The following is a 22,801-nucleotide window of genomic DNA, read 5'->3' as shown; positions in this document are numbered from 1 at the left end:
TCCTCAGAACGCATTGATCTGAAAAAAACCCGACGAACTTGTCTGTGCAGTATGTGAGAGCGTCCCTTGTTAAGTGAAAGTAAAAGGCAACTAATTAAAATTAGTTCGACGGCAAATAACCAAAGATATTCAATGTAAAATGTGATTTCTGATAAGCTCTTCTTCTCTATTTTTAAGTTTTAAATATTACAAACTAAATATGTTCATTATAGAAGTTTGATAGGTGCTATTCTTCGTTTTCACCACATGATGGCGCGATCGAAGCCGTTGCAAAATACAACACCTGTGACCTCTTCTAATAAACATTGTTGGAGAACAACTTTGCCTGATGGTAGAATTTCTGTTTCTTAAAGAACTGCATACTCTTGTTATAAAGGTATAACATATTTGGTTTTCAGTTATTTCAGAACCACTAAAGCGCTGTACAAGACAATAATAATAGTGAATAAAATAAAATGAAAAATAAAAATAAAAATAATACAAAAATAAGATAATAGAACAACAGAATGGTCACCTAAATCACATTATAAAATGGTTAGTTCCATTCCTCAATTCTGATTGGTCAGCAGCTGTGTTTTATTCACGATACAGCACAGCTACGACTGCTTCACTCAACGTTCTGTGTATCATTGAACCTCCTTAGCAACCACCCTTAGCAACGTAAACAAAGCTTTAGCAGTTAGGGACTACTTTTTACAGCGGAAGGCAGTTAATGATTTTACTTTATAAAAACGTAAAACCTAATATATGTAAATTAATATATATTTTTGATATTAATATTTTTATTGTGTGGTAACCATTTTATAAAAGCAATAAGGTACTTGAGGCCGTGCTGTATCGTGAATAAATCACGGCTGAAGGGGTTGCTAACATCGCCCTTCAGCCGTGATTTATTCACGATACAGCACGGCCTCTCGTACCTTATTGCTTAATCAAAATCTACCCTAAAGAAGTGACTTTTAAGGGGTACTTTAAACATCTCAGGGGATTCTGCATTCCTAATCTCAGGGGGCAGGGAATTCCACAATTTAGGAGCCAATGAGGAGAAAGCCCGTCCGCCCATAGTTTTTAGCCGAGTTGCATGAGAATTCAAAAGTCCAGCTGCATGGGGTTAAAAGCTCTGACAAATGTTGGGGAGCCAGATCATTCAAGGCCTTATTATGCACAATCGCCAATCGCAATGCAGTGGGACTGCTCACCAATCACAACACATTTTGTTTTTCAGAAGGCGGGCCTTTATCAATATCATTACGATTGAAAGGTACCCTCTGTGTGATTTCATCAGTTAGTCATGGAAATTCCGCGACACATCAGCTTAGAAATGAACGCCTTTTCAGCGGCCTCCAAATCCAAATCAACAATGGAGGACAAAATCACCGTTGCTCTCTGTGGTTACTCGGAGCTGTATGATACATCTTTGTACTTTTATAGAAACAGGAATAAAAAGGATCTTGCTTGGAAGAAAGTGAGTCAAGAGGTCAGACAATCTGGTAAGTTTAAAAAAAAAAAAAAAAAACGCTCTTTACTCAATTTCCCTACATATATATGCACATATTGAGACTAAAAGCAAGCTAAAGCTGGCAAATTGAGCTCATTCACCTATTTTACGATTACTTTCCCGCTGACGAGTGGCAGATACCCCTCCCATGACGCGAATTCGCGTCTGTTGTGAAGTAAATTTCACGTGCGAATGAAGCTGTCAAGGATTGGCAAGGTTCTTGCACCACAATCACGCAACGATCACAGTCACCTGAATTTTAAACGAAACACACACCTGCACCTATCAGCCACGTCTCAATATAAGCACACTCCACACACGATTCAGTGTCCAGGCTCGTTCCTACGAAGCGGACTCATTGTGTCACTCTCTGCGAGAACACAAACCTTCGACCTACCTGAATATACTTACCTGTATCTCTGTTCCATTCCAGTCTGTCAAGTCTTCTGCTTCCAGTCAGTGGTGTGTGTGGTGTAAGCCTATCATCTCTGTCCTGTTCCAGTCAGCGGTGTGTGTGTCGTAAGTCTTCTGTGGTGTGGAGAACGGAGTGGAAACACAGCTCAGAAGACCTCCTGCTTTCGTTCCTGGAAAAGAAACATCTCCCAGTCAGATCATTGAATATCCTTCATTCATACTACAACTTTGAACTGCTATACTCACCATTTCTGCACCTCATTCTCCAACTCTTGCTCTGCTGTCAAAATAAACATCATTATCAATGATCATTATCTTCACTTACACTGTAAAAAATGACAGTGAATTTAACGTTAAAAAAACTGTAAAAATGCTACGGTAAAAACCTGTGAAATGGTAAACGGTAAGTTCCCCTTCTATATACGGTGAAAAACTGTGCATGTAGTTTTACGGTAGTATACCATTTTTGGAAGTGGAAAAAGAACATAAAATTTACAGTGAATAACTGTCACGGTGCATGGATCGGCTGCATTCTCAGGTCTCGTGATTTGGTGTCTTTCATGTGGTTTGTCATGCTCATTGGATTCAGCTGCTAATCAGTCCCCGCACCAGGTGTCACACATTACCATCAGCTACATATACTCACCTCATTCTCTCCTTCCCTGTCTGATAGTTGATCTGGATGTCGGACTGTCGTGTTGGTTTGTCTTGGTCTTGTTCATGTTGGATTGTCTATTTCGCCGTTGATCGTCACTGGATTTGTATTCATCACGGGAGATTCACGCCACGTCATCACCAAGCCATCAAGCCACTGCGCCACCCAGCCGAGAGATAACATCATCACCCACGGAGTTCATCATTGTCTTCACGGAGTTTGTGTTCACCATATTTGTCGTTAATAAATATATGTGTTCACACTCATAGACATATATAGAGAGTAGACGCCCCATCGACCGATACTCCCTACTGGCGCTGACGAGACGTGGGGCCGCCATCTTGGACCGGTCACCCGCTCCACTCAGTGTAATCTGTTTGGCAGGTGTAATGAGCTGTCAACGCATTTAATTAATCATACCTCACGGAATATCGAACTGATTTTTACGCGTTTTTTTTTTTGCTGCAAAGGTCATAAATATAGCTGTGAAACATGACACATGGTTTGGCATATTTTAATATTGATAGTGAGCTTAACAGTAATATAATGAATATCTCCGTTCTTGTGATAGTATTGGGTCTTTTAAGAGGGTCTAAAGACTTACAACATGGACTTAAGCACTTCTAATGCGTTATGGTTTGTGTAGTTTTATTCTATTTTCACTTGGCTGTTTATTCATTTGACATTGTTGTTCATTACTGATATTCTCCTTAATGTAGTCTTACCATGCTGTTATTATATTTTGTTGTGATGGTAAAATGAAGCTTTTCGAAGCACTGAGGCTTTCCCCTCAACCGTATCGTAAAAAGGTTCATTACTCGAAGCTTTTCAACACGTTGCACACTAATGACATCTTGTGGTCAAAGGTGGGAAAAGTTGCCTTTGCGTCCCAGATCTCAAAGCGATTTTAGACAGTTTCATCAAATACGTCAATTTGTGCTACGAAAACAGTCAGAAATAAAAAATAAAAAATAAATGTAATTTTACTTGAATTAATCTGTAAATAAACTTTTTTATAAAATTCTAAAAGTATAAGCATGGTTTATGTAGGCATATGTTCAAAGTGAATTAACTGTTAAGTTGACAAATATTATTATTAATTAGAAGTGCTTGTGAAGCAAGGATAACTACAAAATTATGCACAAAACTACACATGTACATATTTATTCGTATTATGATGTATTCTTAACAAAAAGCGAATGACACTTGAAACGCGTTATTTGAATCAGAATATGAAGCAGTCACGTGGTTATGGCAAAACGAATCAATTGCTTAAACTCCGGTACAGTGCTTCACTGTGAGATGTTTCGTTTTTTTGATACAAGCTTCGAAGCTTCGGTGTTAAACGTCACATCACTAATATTTTGCTTGAATTGACATTGTTGATTATTGCTGTTTTCCCTCATTTTTATTGTTTATTTCATTATGCTATTGACTGAATTGACATTGTTCATTTTTGCTATTCTCCTTATTAGCTAGCCTATAATCTGACATCTCAATCTGTTCCCTGTTAAATTTAAGTATTATATTGTTTTGTATTTATGTCACTTTGGACAAAAGCGCAACCATAACCATATGAGGTGTAGGCTATGATAGGAATTTTGCAAATCACACACTATAAATATGATAGAGAAGCAGAAACAGATAGTGACGGTAAAGGTATTTTAATGAGTTGAAGAAATACTATATTACATTAGAGTCTACTTGGAGTATTTCATTCTCTCTCGCTCACACACACACACACACACACACACACACACACACACACACCTATCCTACACAGTGTTCAGGCATGTTCTCTCACTTCTGCTGCTGCTACGCGATGTAATGAATTCCAGAGTATGCCCGGTCCAAGATGGCGGCCGCATTTCTCGTTTCCAGCAGCCAATGTGGCGTCTATCTCTATTATGTCTATGTTCACACTGCTTTTGCTTCCTATCTCATTCATTATCATCACAATAACCGTAAATTGACATTCCCAGAATCCCCTGTGTTTCATTTTTCTTTATTTGATGTTTTTTTGTTAAAATAACTTTTTCTTCTTAGTTTTTTCTTGGCAGTTTTGTACATTAGGGTTGTATGTTACATCTAATGTTGTTAAATTAATGTTTTTTGTTTTTTTTTTTGCATTATTTCAGTTTTATGTGTGTTACCATGATGGTGTTTACTGTTGGTGTGAATGACACTGTGCACCTTCTATATAAGTTATTATTTAAAATCTCTTTGTGATGGGCTTTGGTTCAACATGTGATGTTATCATCATCACCTGCTTTTGGTGGATATCATTGTATTACAAAGGTACAAAACAGATTTCAGTGCTTCAAAAAGTTGGTACATTACCATTTTATGAGTTATGGTTTTTAGTATGTATTAAGGTATTTACCTGTAAATTTATGTGAAAACCTTAAAATGTAAAACATTGCTACCGTATTTTTTACGGTAAAATTCTGGCAACCACAGTTGCCAGTTTTTTACCGTAAATTTTACAGATTTTTTTTACAGTGTACCTCAGTTGTCGGTCTGCTTCCGTAACAGAAGCAAGTAAACTCAAAATATTCAAGCGTCCAACTTCGTGTGAACGCACCATTAGAGTGTGAAAATAAGGCAGTGCATAAAATGTTTTGAACAGAAAATTATGAATATTAAATACACTCACATACTGTAAAAAATAGATTCAATATATTTTCATTCAGTAAAAGCCTCCTGTGGTGAACTGATGTGTTTTTGTAAGAAAAACGGAAAAATCACTTTAATCTAGCTTGCGCTGTTGTACAGGGAACTTGCTGCTTTGGAAAAGGGCATGGCAATACTGAAACACCTTCTAAGCTGTGTGCCAATCGCAATGCAGTGGGACTGCTAACCAATCACAACACATTTCGTTTTTCAGAAGGCGGGCCTTTATCAAACCAAGAACTACTGGAGCCGTTTGTGCCAGGCTGGGGAGAAAGCAATTGTAATAATCTAAGTTATGTGAAAAATATATATATATATTTTTTCGAACCACCAAGCATGAGAGCATGTTCTAGTGCACCCCAAAACAAAATAAAGACTTTGTAAAAGAACATAATAGGACCCCTTTAATTGCTTAGTAGCTATTTCCTGAATCTTTGACGATCAGATATTAGGCTATGAGTTTTCCTTGATACAAGGCTTCAGTAATTAATGATGGTAACCTCTGACTGATTAATTTGATTGTAAATCTGTTCAGTGTAGAAGTGAAGACATACTGTGACTGTAGGTGTAGGCAGCACAGAAATAAGCCCTTCATCAACAAACTAAACAGATGAAACAAAACGGCCACAGTGTTGCACAAGATCTTTGTCCACCAAACAGATCAAATCAAATAATTTCTGAAAAAAACTGACCACAACGTGTTTCAGTTTGACTCAGAAACTCAGCTGCTTGTGTCACAGCTCAGTAAGATTGCCAATGTGAGATGATCTTTGCTACAGTATTTACAACAAATGAATAATAACCACTTTAATATCCATACCATTTAAATGTTCGAAAATCATGAAATGCAGGTTGACTAATCCAATATTCACACACTTTATTAGTATGTGTGTTTATTTTTGTTTATCAGTACTTAAAAAGCACATATTAATGCCTTATTCTGCATGACAATATTTTACATCTTAGAACTTAACAACTACCATACAAACTATTTATTATCAGTGAATTAGGAGTTTATTTATTGAGGCAAAAGTCATAGTTAATAGTTATTTAATGGGGAGGATTGGTCCCCAAATGAAAGTGTGATCATATGGGTTATCAAAACACACATCAGAGAGTGCATGTGTGTGAACTAAGAGGGTCAAACTCTGCCGTGGGAGGATTCACATCAGATTTTACCAGCAGACAGTCTTAATATTAAATCGGACTTTTCACTGAACAACTGAAGACAATGTTTCACACACTTGGTTTGTTCTGTTTGTGCAGTTGGTGTCTGATTGGTAAGTTACAAATGTCATTTACGGCCTAATTTATTCCTGTATCACAATAATAACACTTCTGCTGCTGTTTTCAGTGAGCCTGCTTTAATGGGCCAAATACAAAAATATGACACTATTTATAGTGTCAGAAGGAAATAAAGTTGTAGTTTTACTTTACTTCACATATTCATTTTACTCTACAAGCAGATGAAACATATTAAGATCAAAACACTGGTTTACATTGTCTGTTCACCTTTCTTTTGCATCTCTGCTCCTATTCTTCAGTTCATGTTTAAATGTTACAGACAACATCTGATTTCATGCTTTGTAAGCCATCAGGAGCCTTAATCTGTGAGTAAACATTCTCTAGGTGTGTTTGGCGAGTCAGTGTCAGTGATGGAGGGAGATTCTGTCACTCTAAACACTGATGTTACTGAAATACATGGAGATGACGACATACTGTGGAATTTTGGATCCAAGAAGTCTTTGATAGCTCAAATCAGAAGAGATGCTGGAATCTTTAACACATATGATGGTCCTGATGGGAGATTCAGAGACAGACTGAAGCTGGACAATCAAACTGGATCTCTGACCATCACAAACATCACAACTGAACACGCTGGAGTCTATGAAGTAAAGATAACTGGAGTGAAACGGACAACAAAAACATTAAGTGTTTCTGTCTATGGTGAGTAGAGATCATTTGTCCAAACGTTCACATATTCTTGTTTTATTAAAGGGATATTTGGGGTTCAAAACAAGTGAAGCTTATTGTACTGCATTTGTGGCATATGGTTAATAATAGATACACACAAAAAATTCTAAGTCGTCCCTTTTTTAATGGAAGTTACAGTGAGACACTTTAAAAGTGAATGGGGAGTGAAACGGTGTAAACCAAAAATAACACTGTTGTTTAGATTTGTCCATATTTCTGTTTAGTCTCTTGTTGTTGTTGTTGTTTTTTTTAGCTCATCTGCTCGCGCCTGACATTACCAGAGATTGTTCATCATCATTTTCACAGCAGAAATGTTCATTGTTGTGTTCAGTGTTGAATGTGAGTGACGTGACCCTCTCCTGGTACAAAGGAGACAGTTTATTGTCCAGCATCAGTGTGTCTGATCTCAGCATCAGTCTCTCTCTACCTCTGGAGGTGGAATATCAGGATAAAAACACCTACAGCTGTGTGCTCAACAATCCCATCAGCAACCAGACTCAAAACAACATCAGCATCACTGAACTCTGTCGGCCATGTCCAGGTATGTTGGTGTTGATATTATTGTGATTAAGCTGATCTTTCATTTATACAATGCTGATGTTTTAGTGTTTCTCCTAGATCAGACAAACAGATTCACTCACATTAATGCTTACTTTTGTCCATTACAGATCAGGGCTTGCCTTTATTTTACATTTTGCTCATTTCTACTGCTGCTGGATCGCTAAAGATTGTAGCTGCAGTGGTGATTTGCTGGAGCTACAAGAAATGTAGAAATGCAGGTCAGCAGAACAAGCAATTAATCTGTACATATGTTTATATTAAAAAAAATAAAATAAATTTTAATTCCGTCATTTGAACACATCTCCATTATTGTTAATGCAGTCCAGACACAAGTGGAAGACAGAACCGAACCAGTGTTGTTTAAACCAACAAAAAGGAGAATGGTAAGATTGTTTACTCTTTTTTTTTTCTCTAATCTCTTGACCAGTAGGTGGCACTGCGCTGAAACTGTTGCCTTTCCCTTAGGTCATGCTTGGTATAACATGTCCCGAGTTTGGTCTAAATTCCCTAAAGCAGTGGTTTCCAACCACATTCCTGGATGCCCCCCAACACTTCACATTTGCATCTCTCTCTGATGATCTTAATCAGGTGTGTTTGATTAAGGAGACATGGAAAACATGCAGTGTTGGGGGGCCTCCAGTCATGGTTGGGAACCACTGCCCTTCAACATTGCAGAGATATAGCCTCACATTCATTTTTGGCAGAACAGTCTGACGGTGATGTGAGCATATTTTGGTGAAAATCTAACAAAACAGAAGTTTGAAAATGTCGATTTTTCTGAAAATACTAAACAAATGGATACAATAGGTGCCACATGCACACCTTTGGTGGCTCCTAAATAAACTGTCTTATTATTCTCAAATAACCCATATAAAGTGCCATTAGTTTTAATTGAAAAGAAAATAGAACTCAAAGTTAACCCACCAGTGCTGAAGTCTGGCCTCAAGCTGCAGCTGCTCTGCTCTGCGGTTCATGGTTATCTGAGGTGAAATGCAGCTTTAGCTGCCATTGGTTGGTTTCTAGCTTCTTTGAAGATACAATATATATTTAGTGTTGCTTTTGTGCAAAAAGACAGTGATTCTCAGCACAGTGGCTGTTGTGACCAACCTTCAAAAATAATCTGTAATCAGTTTGATAATTTAACTGCTTAAAAAAATAATGTGATGAACAAAACGGATATAAAACACAACAGTCAGATAGTAATTGCCAGTCACATCAGCAGAATTCTGAATGTGTTTGTGTTTCCTTGCAGAAATCAGATGAGGATCCTGTGTATGAAAATCTTCCCAAATGATGATCAAATATGTATCTACGGGAATTGTTAGGGTTCTTGCATCATAAATTTTGATTTTATTCACATTTATTCTCGAATAGAATGTCTATATTGTTTTTTCTCACCCACATGAATATACTTTGTTCATACATTGTTTTAAAGTAGTTTTTCTGTATTAGTTTATTGCTTATACTAAACTAAAATATTCTATGATCTAAGCATAAGGGAATTTATGTAAGTTTTATCATTAAATATTAACCCCACCCTTTACTATGCTTAGTTAATTTATATCAGTTACTATCAATTAGTGTGTAGTAAGCCATGGCGACGAAACTCGTTCAAAACCAACACATCAACATGAGTCCGAAAATTCTATATTTTCTCAAACTAAACTAAAACCAAAGCACGCTTTGTGCAACAAAGCCTCATAATGATAACCCGTGACATTCATGTTTTAGAACTCTGAATTTTGCGTGGTTATGGCAACACTATTAACGCCGAAATAAACCAGCAGCGGTAATGTGGTACAAATTGAAGCTTGCAGAAAATCCCACACAAGGACGCCAACGCACCTTATTAATAGGCTTTTGTTTAAAAATTAGCATGTTTATGTTTTTGTTTTCATACAAATATGTAACCACGTTTTTTAGAATTGTTCCAATTTCTTTTGATGACAGCGACATTTGATAGCAAACTAATTTTAATGTAGCCTAATAAAAATAAGTAGGTCGATAATAGTGGTCGCTGTTTTGACTGTGTACATTTTTGTAAACTTCCTGGTGCTTCATGATCAGGGCCTGCATAAAGCAGCATGCATGTTGTAGTCTGCGCCATCTAGTGGCATAATCAAGAATATTCCAAGTCGCTATGAAAGAATCTGATCTGTTTTAATAACATTTACTGTATTAAATGAACATACAACGCTCCCCTCCTTTCCCCACAACATAGTGGTTTACGCGGGTTTAACGTTAAGGCGCTTTTAAAATGTCCAAAATTAATTTATTCAAAAATTTTACCTCACAACAGAAGACTATACAGTATAAATAAAAAAGACTATAACATTTATTATTGTACTATTTTTGTTTTCTCACGTCATCACACATTTGTGTACTGTAACGTTTCTCTTGACAAACATCATAGGAAGAATTGACACCAGAGTAATAATAACATTTAACAGTAACTGTAATAATACCAGTAACATCAGCAAAAGTGTTGGTTCAATACCTGTTTGTTATTTGATTGACAGCTGCCTCAAACACATTTTTATGCACATTCTCTGAACAGCACTCGCATCTTCCCAAGGCATTTGTGTAAACACAGTCAGTTCTATTATATAGTTCCTCCGCGTGAGCAATGTGACTTTCACCCTCTTCTTTAGTTTCTCATCTGCACATCAATTAAAGATTCAAAAGAAAAAAAATATGTTACATTGATGTGTCAGAGTCACTCTCATTGTGATAAGGGGACGCCGCATAAGCAGAAGTCACCATTAAAATGTCCTCTATGCAATTGTCCTGGAAGAAAACGTGTTCAAGAGTTACACAAATACAAAAATATGAATTTTCAGTCTGATGAACTGCATAACACTGTACGCCAGTAATACATCATATTTGAATGCAATAATGTCTGAAGCATATAATAAAATTCTGTGCGAAGACGTAGGCTATTGTTGTGTCTTACCTGATCATTGCGCTGTTTCCCTATGTCTGTTTGAACAACAAACACACATTGGCCAATTAGAATAAATACTTGTCTCCACATCTTTTATTTAACATTTTTTTACATAAATATCATATTGTTTATTAAATGAGCTGAAAGTAATACTTGCCGTTCTGTTTTGCTTGTTTAAGGCAGCAGTAAATCACACAAGCACTTACTCCTCCAGTGACCAGCACACAAACCAAAAAGCCAAACACATACAAAACAAAAAAACGGTTTCCTGTTTCAGCATCTGGAGACAATCCCGAAGCTGTAATAAAAGACGGACATTATTAAAAGAGATCTACTTATAACTGGTTTTATGATTGTTTTAGACTGATAGCACACATCTGCGAAATGTCTGTTAAAGATCTCTTAATCCAGAAAGTCTACAAACGTCTGGACAGACATCTTTCAGATGTCAGTTTTACATACATTCTAAATAATAAACATCTTGAAGACATCTAATATACGTCTATTTGACATCTGATATGAAAACTTCCAATAGACGTATTGCAGATGAGCAAATGCAGACGTCTTGGTGATGTACCTGCGCAGCAGTAATCATGTAGGCTAGAGTGTTTTCACGATGCATCATTAATTGGCCATATTGGCGGCACAGAATGTGAAAATTACACTGAATCGAATAGAACTCACCAGGGGCAGACTGGGACACAATTTCAGGCTGGGAAATCTCACACTCATTCAGGCCATCCCATAAACCCACAACAAATTCTGAAACCACGGACAACAATATTCTTTGTATGGCCATCATCATTATCACATTTTAAAGTTTTAATCCTTAGGCTGGTGCCGCGCAAAATAATTAAATATTATCTCTTTCACTTCCATTTACCTTTTTGGTCTTTTCATTTCCCCTGACATCTCTTGGTCTCTCATGTGTGTCTTTTTTCACTAATTTTCTTGTACCTGTCACTTTTTCCTCAAGATGTCTACCACCGTGTTGCAAAACAACCACTTTATTGTAATTAGTTTGGACTTAGTATACATTTATTTTACAAAAAATGTAAGTATTTCATTAGGACCATGTGCTATTGTTTTATTTTTATCTTTATTGAAATTCTAATACTGAACATGTTTTTGCATGATCATGGGTCATGTTTTGTCTTTAGGGAAATTGACCATGGTTTTATTAGGCCAATGGCAAAAGTACAGTAGTAACCCTTTTTTTTTTTTTGGCAGATTGATTATTGTATAACCAGAGTTTTACAACAAATACCATGGTGAAACTGCAGTATAAAGTGTAGCAAACAAAGGTTAATTTGTGGTTACTGTATAGTTTAACTATAGTGACCATGGTTTTTGGTTTTTAGTAAAAACCATGCTTAATTTTTGTTAGGGTTGTGTTGTTGTTTGCTTTAGAATTGCATAAATCTTGACTAACCGGATTACGATTTATTAGAGTTTTATTATTGAATGTCGAATTCGAAAATAATCACTTTAGTACATCCGGCAGGCAACAGAAACAACAACAATAATAATAATAATAAAAAAAATAATAATAAAAAATAATAATAATAATAATAACATTTTTTAAATGGCAGCGGGCCAAATTGGCTAAAATAAACGGCAGACATGAGATAACTAGTTTGTGACCCTGGACCACAAAACCAGTCTTAAGTAGCACGGGTATATTTGTAGCAATAGCCAAAAATACATTGTATGGGTCAAAATGATCGATTTTTCTTTCATGCCAAAAATCATTAGCTTATCAAGTAAACATCATGTTCCATAAAGATATTTTGTAAATTTTCTACCATAAATATATAAAAACTTGATTTTCGATTAGTAATATGCATGGCTAAGAACTTCATTCGGACAACTTTTAAGGCGATTTTCTCACTATTTAGATTTTTTGCACCCTCAGATTCCAGGTTTTCAAATAGTTGTATCTCAGACAAACATTGTCCTATTTTAACAAACAATATATCAATAGAAAGCTTATTTACTCAGCTTTTAGATGACGTAAGAATATCAATTTTGACAAATTAACACTTAGCCTACTGGTTTTGTGGTCCGGGTTCACATATGACTAAAATATAATACGTTGTTCATGTTTCAGTCATGAAAACTGTCCCACTTGACATGCACGTTAATACGCAAACACACTCCATTTATCAACGTCTTAATTATAAATTAAAATCAGTGATTTTAAAGTGCAGCACAGTCGATCACGTCGTTAATCAAAAGGGAATAAACAAATGTCTTACCGTGGTCGAGCAAAAACAAGATCACTGTGAGAAAACTAGAGAGTAGCTTCATCTTCATCGTTTTTGTCCTCCGACAAATTAATGCAGATTCGGATTTAAAAATCTTTTGTGCTCTTCTGGTTCACTGGAGTTAAAGTGAAAGTAATAATTTGGGAGGACTGTAGCTTGTGAAAAGTATTTTTTTCCGTGTTCTGTTTGTAAAATATTACGTAGGCTATAGCCTAAATACCATTACCTCTAACACCATTCATTTTTTTACTTTTACCAATAACATAAGCGCAGGTGGAATAGCATCATATGGCAGTAGCCTATTACTGACTATTACATTTAATGTAGCACTAAATACCGACATTAAACGCAGTTTGCACTAAGTTCCTTATTGATAGGGTTAAATATCAGTACTGAATTATTGCCACAATTGAAATTGTTACAAAATAGATGTTTGAAACTTTTAACTTATCTAAAAATTCGTGTGCAGTATGAGACTGTTTATACTTCTGTTATACCCCTGTTTTCAGCCGTTAGTGTGACATTACTTCTGTACAAAAATGTGGTCTGGTCTGTTTGGATAAACAGGTTCGGCATGGATTTTACTGGAAGTAAGAGGGTGTTTTTTAGTTTGTGAGTGTGTCTAAGGGGTCAGTATTAGTGTGTCTATGACTAGCATGCATTTGAAGAGCTTTTAAAACAGTTCAGTTTTAGCTTATCTTAGTTCTGATTACCAACTCTAAAATCATGACAAACATTTTCACAGATTCCAGGGTTTACAACTGAATCTGTTTTAATGGCATCTACATCATGTTTAAACAGATCCTTCAGGTTTTGTTTCCCCATTGTAAGAAAACAGCCTTTACATATTTTACTGGTCAATACAAAGTTAAACAGTCGAATTTTCTTTTATGTACATAAGTACATAAGTACTTTTATGGTGTATGTATGCACTTTATATTGTTGCAAAATCTTTACCACTATATTATTAAAGTTTGGAAGAGCCATAATCAACACAGGAAAAAAAAAAAATACAAAATAATTGGTAATTTAGCTACATTTAAATAAACAAATTTTGTTGACTTACTTTCAACATTATTTGTGTTACTTAAATGCAGCTAAAATAAATTGATTGAAACCACTTACCTTAATTTTTTTTGTAAATTCAATGAATAATTTTTTTTTTCAGTAAATCTTCCAAGAAAAAAAGTGAAAGTTAAGTACATTCAATCGTATTTCAGATGTAGACACATAATTTTCACTCTCATTATGACTACTGCTGGTTCAGTTAAGTTACATAAACTATAATAAAACAATTAGTGGCAAATAAACTTACATTTGAGTCACAAGAGCATTTGATCTGTTTTAATAGCATTTACTGAATCAGACGAACATACAAAGTTCCCCTCCTTTTTTAGTGTTTTATGTGGATTTAAAGACAAAACAAAAATGTCCAAAAATATTGCATTCCAATGCACAATAACCTCACAATAAAATATACAGAACAAATATATAAAGACTACATAAAAATACTATAAAATGTACAAGTATTTGATCAAGTCATCACAAATTTGTGTGCTGTAACATTTCCCAGTTCAGTGTGTTATTTGATCGACAACTTTGGAATACGCTTTGGCATATATATATATATATATATATATATATATATATATATATATATATATATATGCACATATTCTGTGAAGAGCAATAACATCTTGGCAAGGCATTTGTGTAAACAGTCTGTTCTATTATCTACTATTTTAGTGACTATACTGAAATCTGGTGTTGTAATGAAAATACCTCCATGTGAGCAAAGTGACTTTTCATCCTGTTCTTTAGTTTCTTATTTGATAAAGAATCAAAATATTAAATAATGTTCGAGTGATATCTCAGTGCTATTAGTGGATGTCAGATTAGCAGAAGTCATCAATTAAGCACCATTCAGATACGTCATTTCTTCGGCATAATTCTCCTAAAAGAAAAAATGTTGGAGAATTACACACTAATGCCAGTAATACATATTTGAATGACATTATGTCTGAAGCACCATGTTAAAAAAGAATCAAAAGATGAAGGAATGATTTGTTTCAATAAAATGGCGCACAAACATTTGACATTTCACTTTCGTTTTTTTTTCGTGTGTGTGTGTTAATGGTAAGTCTTCTGTGCCATCTTTTCATGCAAATGCGACCATGTCTAAATCTTTGTGTTTGCAAACAGTTAGCGATAGTTACCTGATCAGTGCGCTGTATCCTAATTTCTGTTTGAACAACAACAAACACACATTACTTTGGTTAATTAGACTAAAAATGCACATCTCCACATCTTTTATTTACCAAAATCTCATATTGTTTATTATACCAGCTGTTTGTGATACTTGCCATTCTGTTCTTCTCGTGTAACTCTTCTGTGGCAGAAGTAAATCACACAAGCAGTTACTCCTCCAGTCACCAGCATAACAATTACACCAACAACAACATAGAAAGCAATAATGCCAGCAACAATTCCAACATTCAGTCCTGTTTCATCAGCTAGATACCGTCCCGAAGCTGTAATGACAGACAGTCACAATGTATTCAAAGTACATTTTGATCAGTTTATTCGTTGTCAAAGGTATAGCGTGTCATGTACTTAATGTATGATGCAAGGTACTTTCAGTTACAGTTTTAATAACAAAGCACCTTTACAATAACATAATTAACAATATTTTTGCCATCACTTTTCCCCGTCTTCACGCCACTTAAGGCGTTTCTCAAAATAATTCCTATTCTTTTTGTTCGTTTGTTTTTAGCTGTAGTTGTGTCTACGCCATCAGAAATGCGTCCAAAATAAATATAGCTACGTCCACATAGTTTTACCCCTAACATTTCATTTCCAGTTATAAATGACTTTAAAGCGCAAATAATTAAGTGCATTTCTGTCGAATGTGAAGTGAATGAATTACAATTGCCCAAAGTTAGTCGTTCGTTTTTTTTTTTTTGTGGTTGATTAAAAGAAAGATAAAAAAACATATGTCTTACCGTGGTCGAGTAAAAACAAGGTGAGAAAATTAACGAGAAGCTTCATCTTCACCACTTTCCCCTCAGACAAATAAAGGCATATTATGATTCAGGAAGTATTGTGCTCTCCTGCTTCACAGGAAACGCAGTTTAGTTACTCAGTAGTCTCGCATAGCCATACCTTCAGACTGACGGCTGAAGGTCTGGTATTCATGGCAGCTTTGATTGGCCAAGGCCCGCCCATAAGGCCGTTTGACAGACATGTCAAACAACCAATCACAGTTCGTTTCGTTCAGCGTCACGTTTCGAGGCGTAGAAATGCCCCCACAACAACAGACTGGCATGCAACAAGTCAGACATTGATATAACCACCATTGAAAGTTAACAAAGAAGAGGGAGAACAAGCAGTAAGTCAGTTATTTGTTCGCGAACGTCGCAAATGTGTTTAACAACAACAGCGTCTGCATAAGCAGCTTTCAGCAAAATGCGAGTAAATCAGTCTGCGATTTGTTTCCCGGCGGACCGAAAATAAACGCGACACTCGCGTGTTCCGGAAATCCGATCAAAATCAACTAATCAGATCACAACTTCGACATTCCTGAAGTGTTTCCAGTTAAGTGAACCATATGCATCAGACGTTTAGCCAACGTTCCGTGGGCGTGACGTCTGAGGCTGAGACTAGTTACTCAGGGGAGTTATAAACTGGAGCCTGGTCTGATTCTGCATTCCAGGCGTTTTTGAGACCATAAAACACGACTTCAAACCACGACTCATAACTTAGTAGCGTTCCAGGCAAGTCACGCCAAACTGCCTGAGCGCATTTATTATTATTATTATTATTATTAGTTTGATTGCAAAGTTATGTTGTACTAAAGTCAATTTTCCCACAGTGTAGCCTACCACTTGCATACACACCACACCCGTAGGGGCTGACATTGTTTCGCGGGCTATGTGACGTAAGAGCTGGAACAAGGAGTACATCGATCTAGTACGAGTTCACGGGTGGGAATTCACGGGTTTAATTGCCATTCCAGTGCACTTTCTGGGGTAGAAGGTTGGGAAAAACAAGGGCAACGGGTTGCCTGAAATGCGGCATGACACGTATGAAGAAAAAAAGTGTTAATTATTAAATATTATTTAAATATATATATATCTGCAATTTACTTTTACCGATGACATAAATAATGTTCTAATAACAACATTACTTATTTGAATTAATGGTTACAACATAATTACATTACTACATATGATGTGTGTGCACTATGGTGGTGGTTATTCTGTACAGTTCTGTTATGTTTATATAAACCTCACTTTCCCTCAGTTTTCAGCTTATATTGTTGCAACATTCACAAACTTTTCACTTAAATCTTGTGAAAACATTCTCTTTCTCTTTCAGAAAGCAAGAAGATAATGTGGAGTAACCAGATCTAGTTGTGTGATAGCTTTCGCAATAGGAATCTCGTGGAACAACCTCACTCTGACACAGCATGATATAAAACTCAATGTGCTTATTTCCAGAAGGTCTGTTTTCAGTGTTTTAAATGTAATGTTAAAAATGCCAGACATATAACAGGTTCATTATGGGGATGATTGGAGATGGACTGCTGAAATGGTTCCTTGTAGCATGGAATGTAGATGTCTTGTAGCATAGTAGGTTTCAGCAATAATCTGTAGATCTAGTGCAAAACATAGATTAAAAAAAAAAACAATTTATATACCTTGTTTTGTACGAAAATGTGATCTGCAAACAGGTTCTACATGAAAATGCGGTGTTACTGTAAGTGTGTGATTGATGCCAGTTTATTTGTTTGAGGAGACAGTATTGTGTCTCAAAAGATTTAAAAACCTTAAAAAAAATCTGTCACTGAAACATTTCATATGACACTATATGAATGCTGTCAGACACCTTTTACATACTTAAAGGAACCGTATGTAGGATTGTGGCCAAAACTGGTACTGCAATCACTTTCAAAATACTGTAGAACGATGTATCCCCTCCCGCTCCCCCCTGACTCGAGGTTGCCAGCTAAGCTGCAGGAGTAGGCTGCTAAGGAGCTTCCAACGGCAAGTGATGAGTCCTACACAGTAATTTGTTTTTCTTCTGTTAATTATGCTTATGCTTCACGAGAGATGTTTTGCGAAGTAATTATGTATCGCAGAAATTTACAGATGGCGATTAGCCAAATATTTCGTAAAGATGTACTGTAATACCACATTTCAGTCGGAACATAGGTTGTTTTCATAACCTGCTAGTGGTGCGATATAAAGCTTTTTATGAACGCATTTAGCACGGCCGACCGCGGGAAATCCACTGTGTACGGAAGCAAAGTTAGCCAAACATAGATGAATCTAACCTGTCCAGGAGAAAACTACCAACGATGGCGTCTGTCTTCAAATTCTTCTCCGTTTTCAGCCGTCTCCGTCTTTCAAAGGCATCTCCTATACAAATCCTTGTTTTATTTCGGACTTTGTCACGACGTATTTCGGATTCATAATGAGGTCTTTTACGTTTCGTAACGTTATACATGTTTTATCCGACACGCTCGTATAGCCGCAGCTGTAACAGAGCTGGCAACCCGGATCAAGAAACTCTAACGTTACTGACTTCGTGATTGGTAGATAGCTGGAGGGTGGAGCCTCAGACCAAAACACAAAATGACAACAATAACATCAGTTGTGGGCTGCAACTCTCACTTTTAAATGACAATATCCTGGCCGGACCACTGTTGTCAGTGATATAAGTATTTGAAATGAACATGATTTCTTAATGTCTAGTGACATGTCAGGGCCATTTTATGATTAACTGACATAAATTTCTTACATACAGTTCCTTTAATGGAATTGCAACATGTAACAGCAGGAGCTAATTAACCAAGTTAGTCAAAAACAATCTGTTATTAAACAAGTAGAAAGTTTTTAGAATTACAGTTGATTAGTAATTACATTTATGTTGCTAAGTTTTCTTTAACAGCTAGTCAGCTTGAGTAAAGGTTGAAGATTGAGATTGTTGAACATTCAGAGACACATACTGATCACTCTACAAATAATTCAGTGTTACATATATGTTTAATGTATAATTCGGATTACTAATGTCAAAATCATGACAAATTCAGATTTCAGCAGTTATGGGTTAATCAGAACTGTTTTATTGCCATACACCACATAAACTCTTTCAAGTTAATTTCCACTCTAAGTATAAAGCATCCTTTACTTGGCTGATGCAAGGTTAACCCTTTATAGGGCGAGGCACCATATTTGATCACTTAATCAAACATTTTCAATAGCGTCTGCCTCCCTTGTATGAGATCGTGTAAGCACATGGATTTGTCCCAGCCAATCAACAGATGTTAGTCTACATCACGGATAGCGACACAATGGCATCTGACCAATCGGAAGTTGTCTGGGGCGTTTCAAACTTCAACGTGCTTCCGGAATGAGAAAATGCTGATTTACGCTTCTACTTTGTCCCACAAAAACGGAGAAAGCATCGAAATGCACAATGGTAAGTCAATGAAACTCACACATTATATAGCTGAATAGTTGTGTTATATGGTGATATAGACGTTGTTTGCGTTTGATTTCTAGAAATTAGTGAACGATGTGGTAAAAAAAATGGTGTGATCATATTTGATCATACGCCCGTTTGTGGTAACACAACAGAATGTCCATTTTTAGACATACGCCCGGTTCAGGTAAAAGTAAGGCAAGTGATAGTTTGGCTGTTTTTATGCCTGTTTTTTGTCCACTGAATATTGCAAAGGCTTGTATACCATGATGCAGTAATCCAGTGTCAAACTTAAACCATTTATTGAAATGATCAAGAAATAAACAGTGAAAAATTTGTAATTTTGGTTTTAGTACCAATAGATTGGTGTTTATTATTTCTACTAAAATAGGTGGTACCACCAGTACTTAATGCTATTTTTTTCAGTTCTTATTATAAATTTACTATTTATGTGAATATTATATGTTTTCAGTAGATCTGCACTTTTCTTTCACAAACAAATCAACATGGGCTTGATACTGACTCAGAAACCTTTTCTTTCGCAGCTGTCTACTCAACAATTCTATGGATAGAAGTCAGTTTTGTTGTGCCAGCTGACCCCATCTAGGGTTCTGACGAGGAAGACAGCAAGATTTTTAATTTCCTAAATTAATATTCTGTTATGTTTTTGTGTTCACACACACATATATATATATATATATATATATATATATATATATATATACATTTTTTGTGTGTGTGTAAATTGTTTCTAAATAAATATTCTATGAATATTATATATGTTTTATGTATTTATTTATGCCTTATATTTAAAATGTATACACATTTTTTGGGGGGGAAAAAGATACCATAGACCGGCAAGTAACTATATATGATCACTTCATTTAACCTAATTTTCAACATAAAAACATTAAAAAAAAATTTAAGTCACAAAAGTTTAAAGGTCTTGTAATAACCTCCAATAACACTCTGGGGTTGAATTTTTGAATTTCCAAGTATTTCAATGAGTGCCCTATAAAGGGTTAAAGAAAAAAAGAAAAGAAAAGAAAAACATATCAAAATATTCTGCTTGAAAAGGCACAAAATGATTCTTACAGAGGTTGTGTTACAGACTTTTGAGTAAGGCCGATTACAGTACATCAGCTCTGACAAATTTTTCCTATAAAATTTCCAGTACAAAAATTGGCACAATTTTATTATTGCTCTTGTAAGAACCTCACTCATAGTGTTCAGTAGGCAGCTGAGGAGCTCTTTTAACTAGTACAGCTAATACTAGTACATAATAATTACTAATACAGCACAGCTCAACATGCATTAAAAACTAAATAAATAAATAAATAAATAAAAAGGAAATTGATAATGTGAAGTAGTGACCACTCAACTTACATGCCCAACAAGTCTCCATCTTCCTCCTCATTTGAAATGCAAGAACTTGGCAGTAAAGATACCTAAATCACTCTCTCAAATGGAGTGTTTCACTGCACATTATTACAACAAAATACAAGGAAAGAACATTCATTTTTGCACGATAAGACATCCAGTGGTAACTGGACATGTTAAATGTTATTGTTCTAATCACTAAACACATTTATAAAATGTGAATAAAATACAGTTCAGATGCTGAACACCAGTACACAGCTTGAGCAGCAGTCAGTAACAGTCACAAAATATCTATTACATAAAACACATTTGGCATTTTGTAGCTGCTTCTATCCACTGTGTCTTAGTTTAGTTCCAGAGAGTTTGATCAAAGACACAATGGTGAGATTTTATGGACTGAACACAAAAATGTCAGTTTAGAGTTGACAAAGCTGGGTTAACAAAGGGGTAAAGAGCACTGTTACCCCTTTTCCACCAAGACAGTTCAAGTGCTGGTTTGGAGCCAGAGCCAAGTTTCAAATGGGTTCTTTGTCTTTCGACATCCAAAGCACCAGTTCGGAACCAGGGAGAGTGGTTCATAAGTAGCACCAAAACACTGCTGATCTAGAAGTAAGAACCGCTTGTGGGGGCAGGTTACTGTGACCAACAAGACGATTAAAAACTTGACCAGGGGTTTTTTTAAATAGCAGATGGACATAAACACATTGGATTCAACGTGTTTGGATGCCAGTGTAGGTTTGGTGGCTCTCTAGCCTGTGTAAAAGCAAACCGGTTTTTAGAAGGATTGCCAGTCGAACCAATACATAACTGGAAACAGCACTAGCTCTGAACTAGCACCCGGTTCCTGCTGGTGGAAAAGGGGCCTGTGACATCTCTTGGCCTAAATGGCCATCTTGAAAAAATACTTCTTCACAGCGAGTTGTAAACAAAACATTTGATATGTCAAGATCACATTTACATCCACCCAAACTCAAAGAGATGGCCAAACCTTCCTGTAAGCATCTTAAACAATCCGAAAGACTTTGATCTCAATGAAAGTCTGATCAGATTGAAAGGGGTAGTGTAGAACTGAACTAATCTAATCTACAGGATCACAATAAACATGTTAATGCTTAAAGTTTGACCATCTTCGGAGTCAGATTCAAAAACATGCATGGTGTCTTATGAACGTCAGTATGCTTCAGATCTTACGAACTGGTCAGTAGATAAGACTGAATATTCTTTAAACATTTGCAAAAAATCTCTTTCGACATATGTCAGCTTTCTTTTGAAGGTAAAAATGGTAGTTATATTTGTGGCAGCTCGAGTGGCATTATCACAGTGGTTTCTGAATTTCAGAACTCATTTGAACCTTTTGTTACATTAACCTTTTTATCTCCGGTGTTCTCAGAAGTCATCACAGTTTGTTAAACGTCTACTGTAGTGAATGGGAACTATGAAAAATTGTCACATTCCCATTTGCTCCACAATAAGAATTCTATGACTTCAAAAGAAGAAAAGGCCCTTTTGTTTAAAACTGCTTTGGACTAAAAACTTCATATCATTGGTGTTGATGCAGACTACTGATTACTATGATCAGTGGCTCTCCCATTAACTTCATTCATTGGAATACTATTTTGCCCAGAGTTGCTCAGTAATGGGTCTGCTGCACCATTCTCCTGAAAAAAAAAAAAAAAAAAAAAAAAAAAGGTAAACAGAATGTGAAGGTGAAACAAATGATCAGGATTGAAGATCTAGTTACACAAACACACAAAAAAAAGTCTTTATACATCTGATGTTTGCTCAATATAAAGACTTATGTTCTTCATTCTGAAGTAAAACAGCACAACTGAGGTGCTCTCTGAAATAAGTCAATTATTATATATATAAAAAAAAAAAAAAAAAATTATATATATATATATATATATATATATATATATATATATATATATATATATATATATATATAT

General features: G+C 35.7%; 2 protein-coding genes across 2 annotated transcripts in view; both read right to left on the bottom strand.

Annotated features, from left to right (window-relative positions):
• The window catches only part of LOC141339276 (uncharacterized), a 727,444-nt gene that overhangs the window by 379,603 nt on the left and 325,040 nt on the right, over positions 1–22,801 (bottom strand). The gene's annotated exons all lie outside the window — the stretch shown is intronic.
• Positions 21,931–22,801, bottom strand: part of LOC141338791 (uncharacterized) — a 5,694-nt gene continuing 4,823 nt past the window's right edge. The window contains exon 4 of the mRNA XM_073844408.1: positions 21,931–21,935. Within this exon, the coding sequence (XP_073700509.1) occupies positions 21,931–21,935 (5 nt within the window). The remainder of the gene's footprint in view (positions 21,936–22,801) is intronic.

The sequence above is a fragment of the Garra rufa genome, chromosome 7, assembly GCF_049309525.1.
Source record: "Garra rufa chromosome 7, GarRuf1.0, whole genome shotgun sequence".
Lineage (NCBI taxonomy): Eukaryota > Metazoa > Chordata > Actinopteri > Cypriniformes > Cyprinidae > Garra > Garra rufa.
This window is presented reverse-complemented; position numbering and strand designations above follow the sequence as displayed.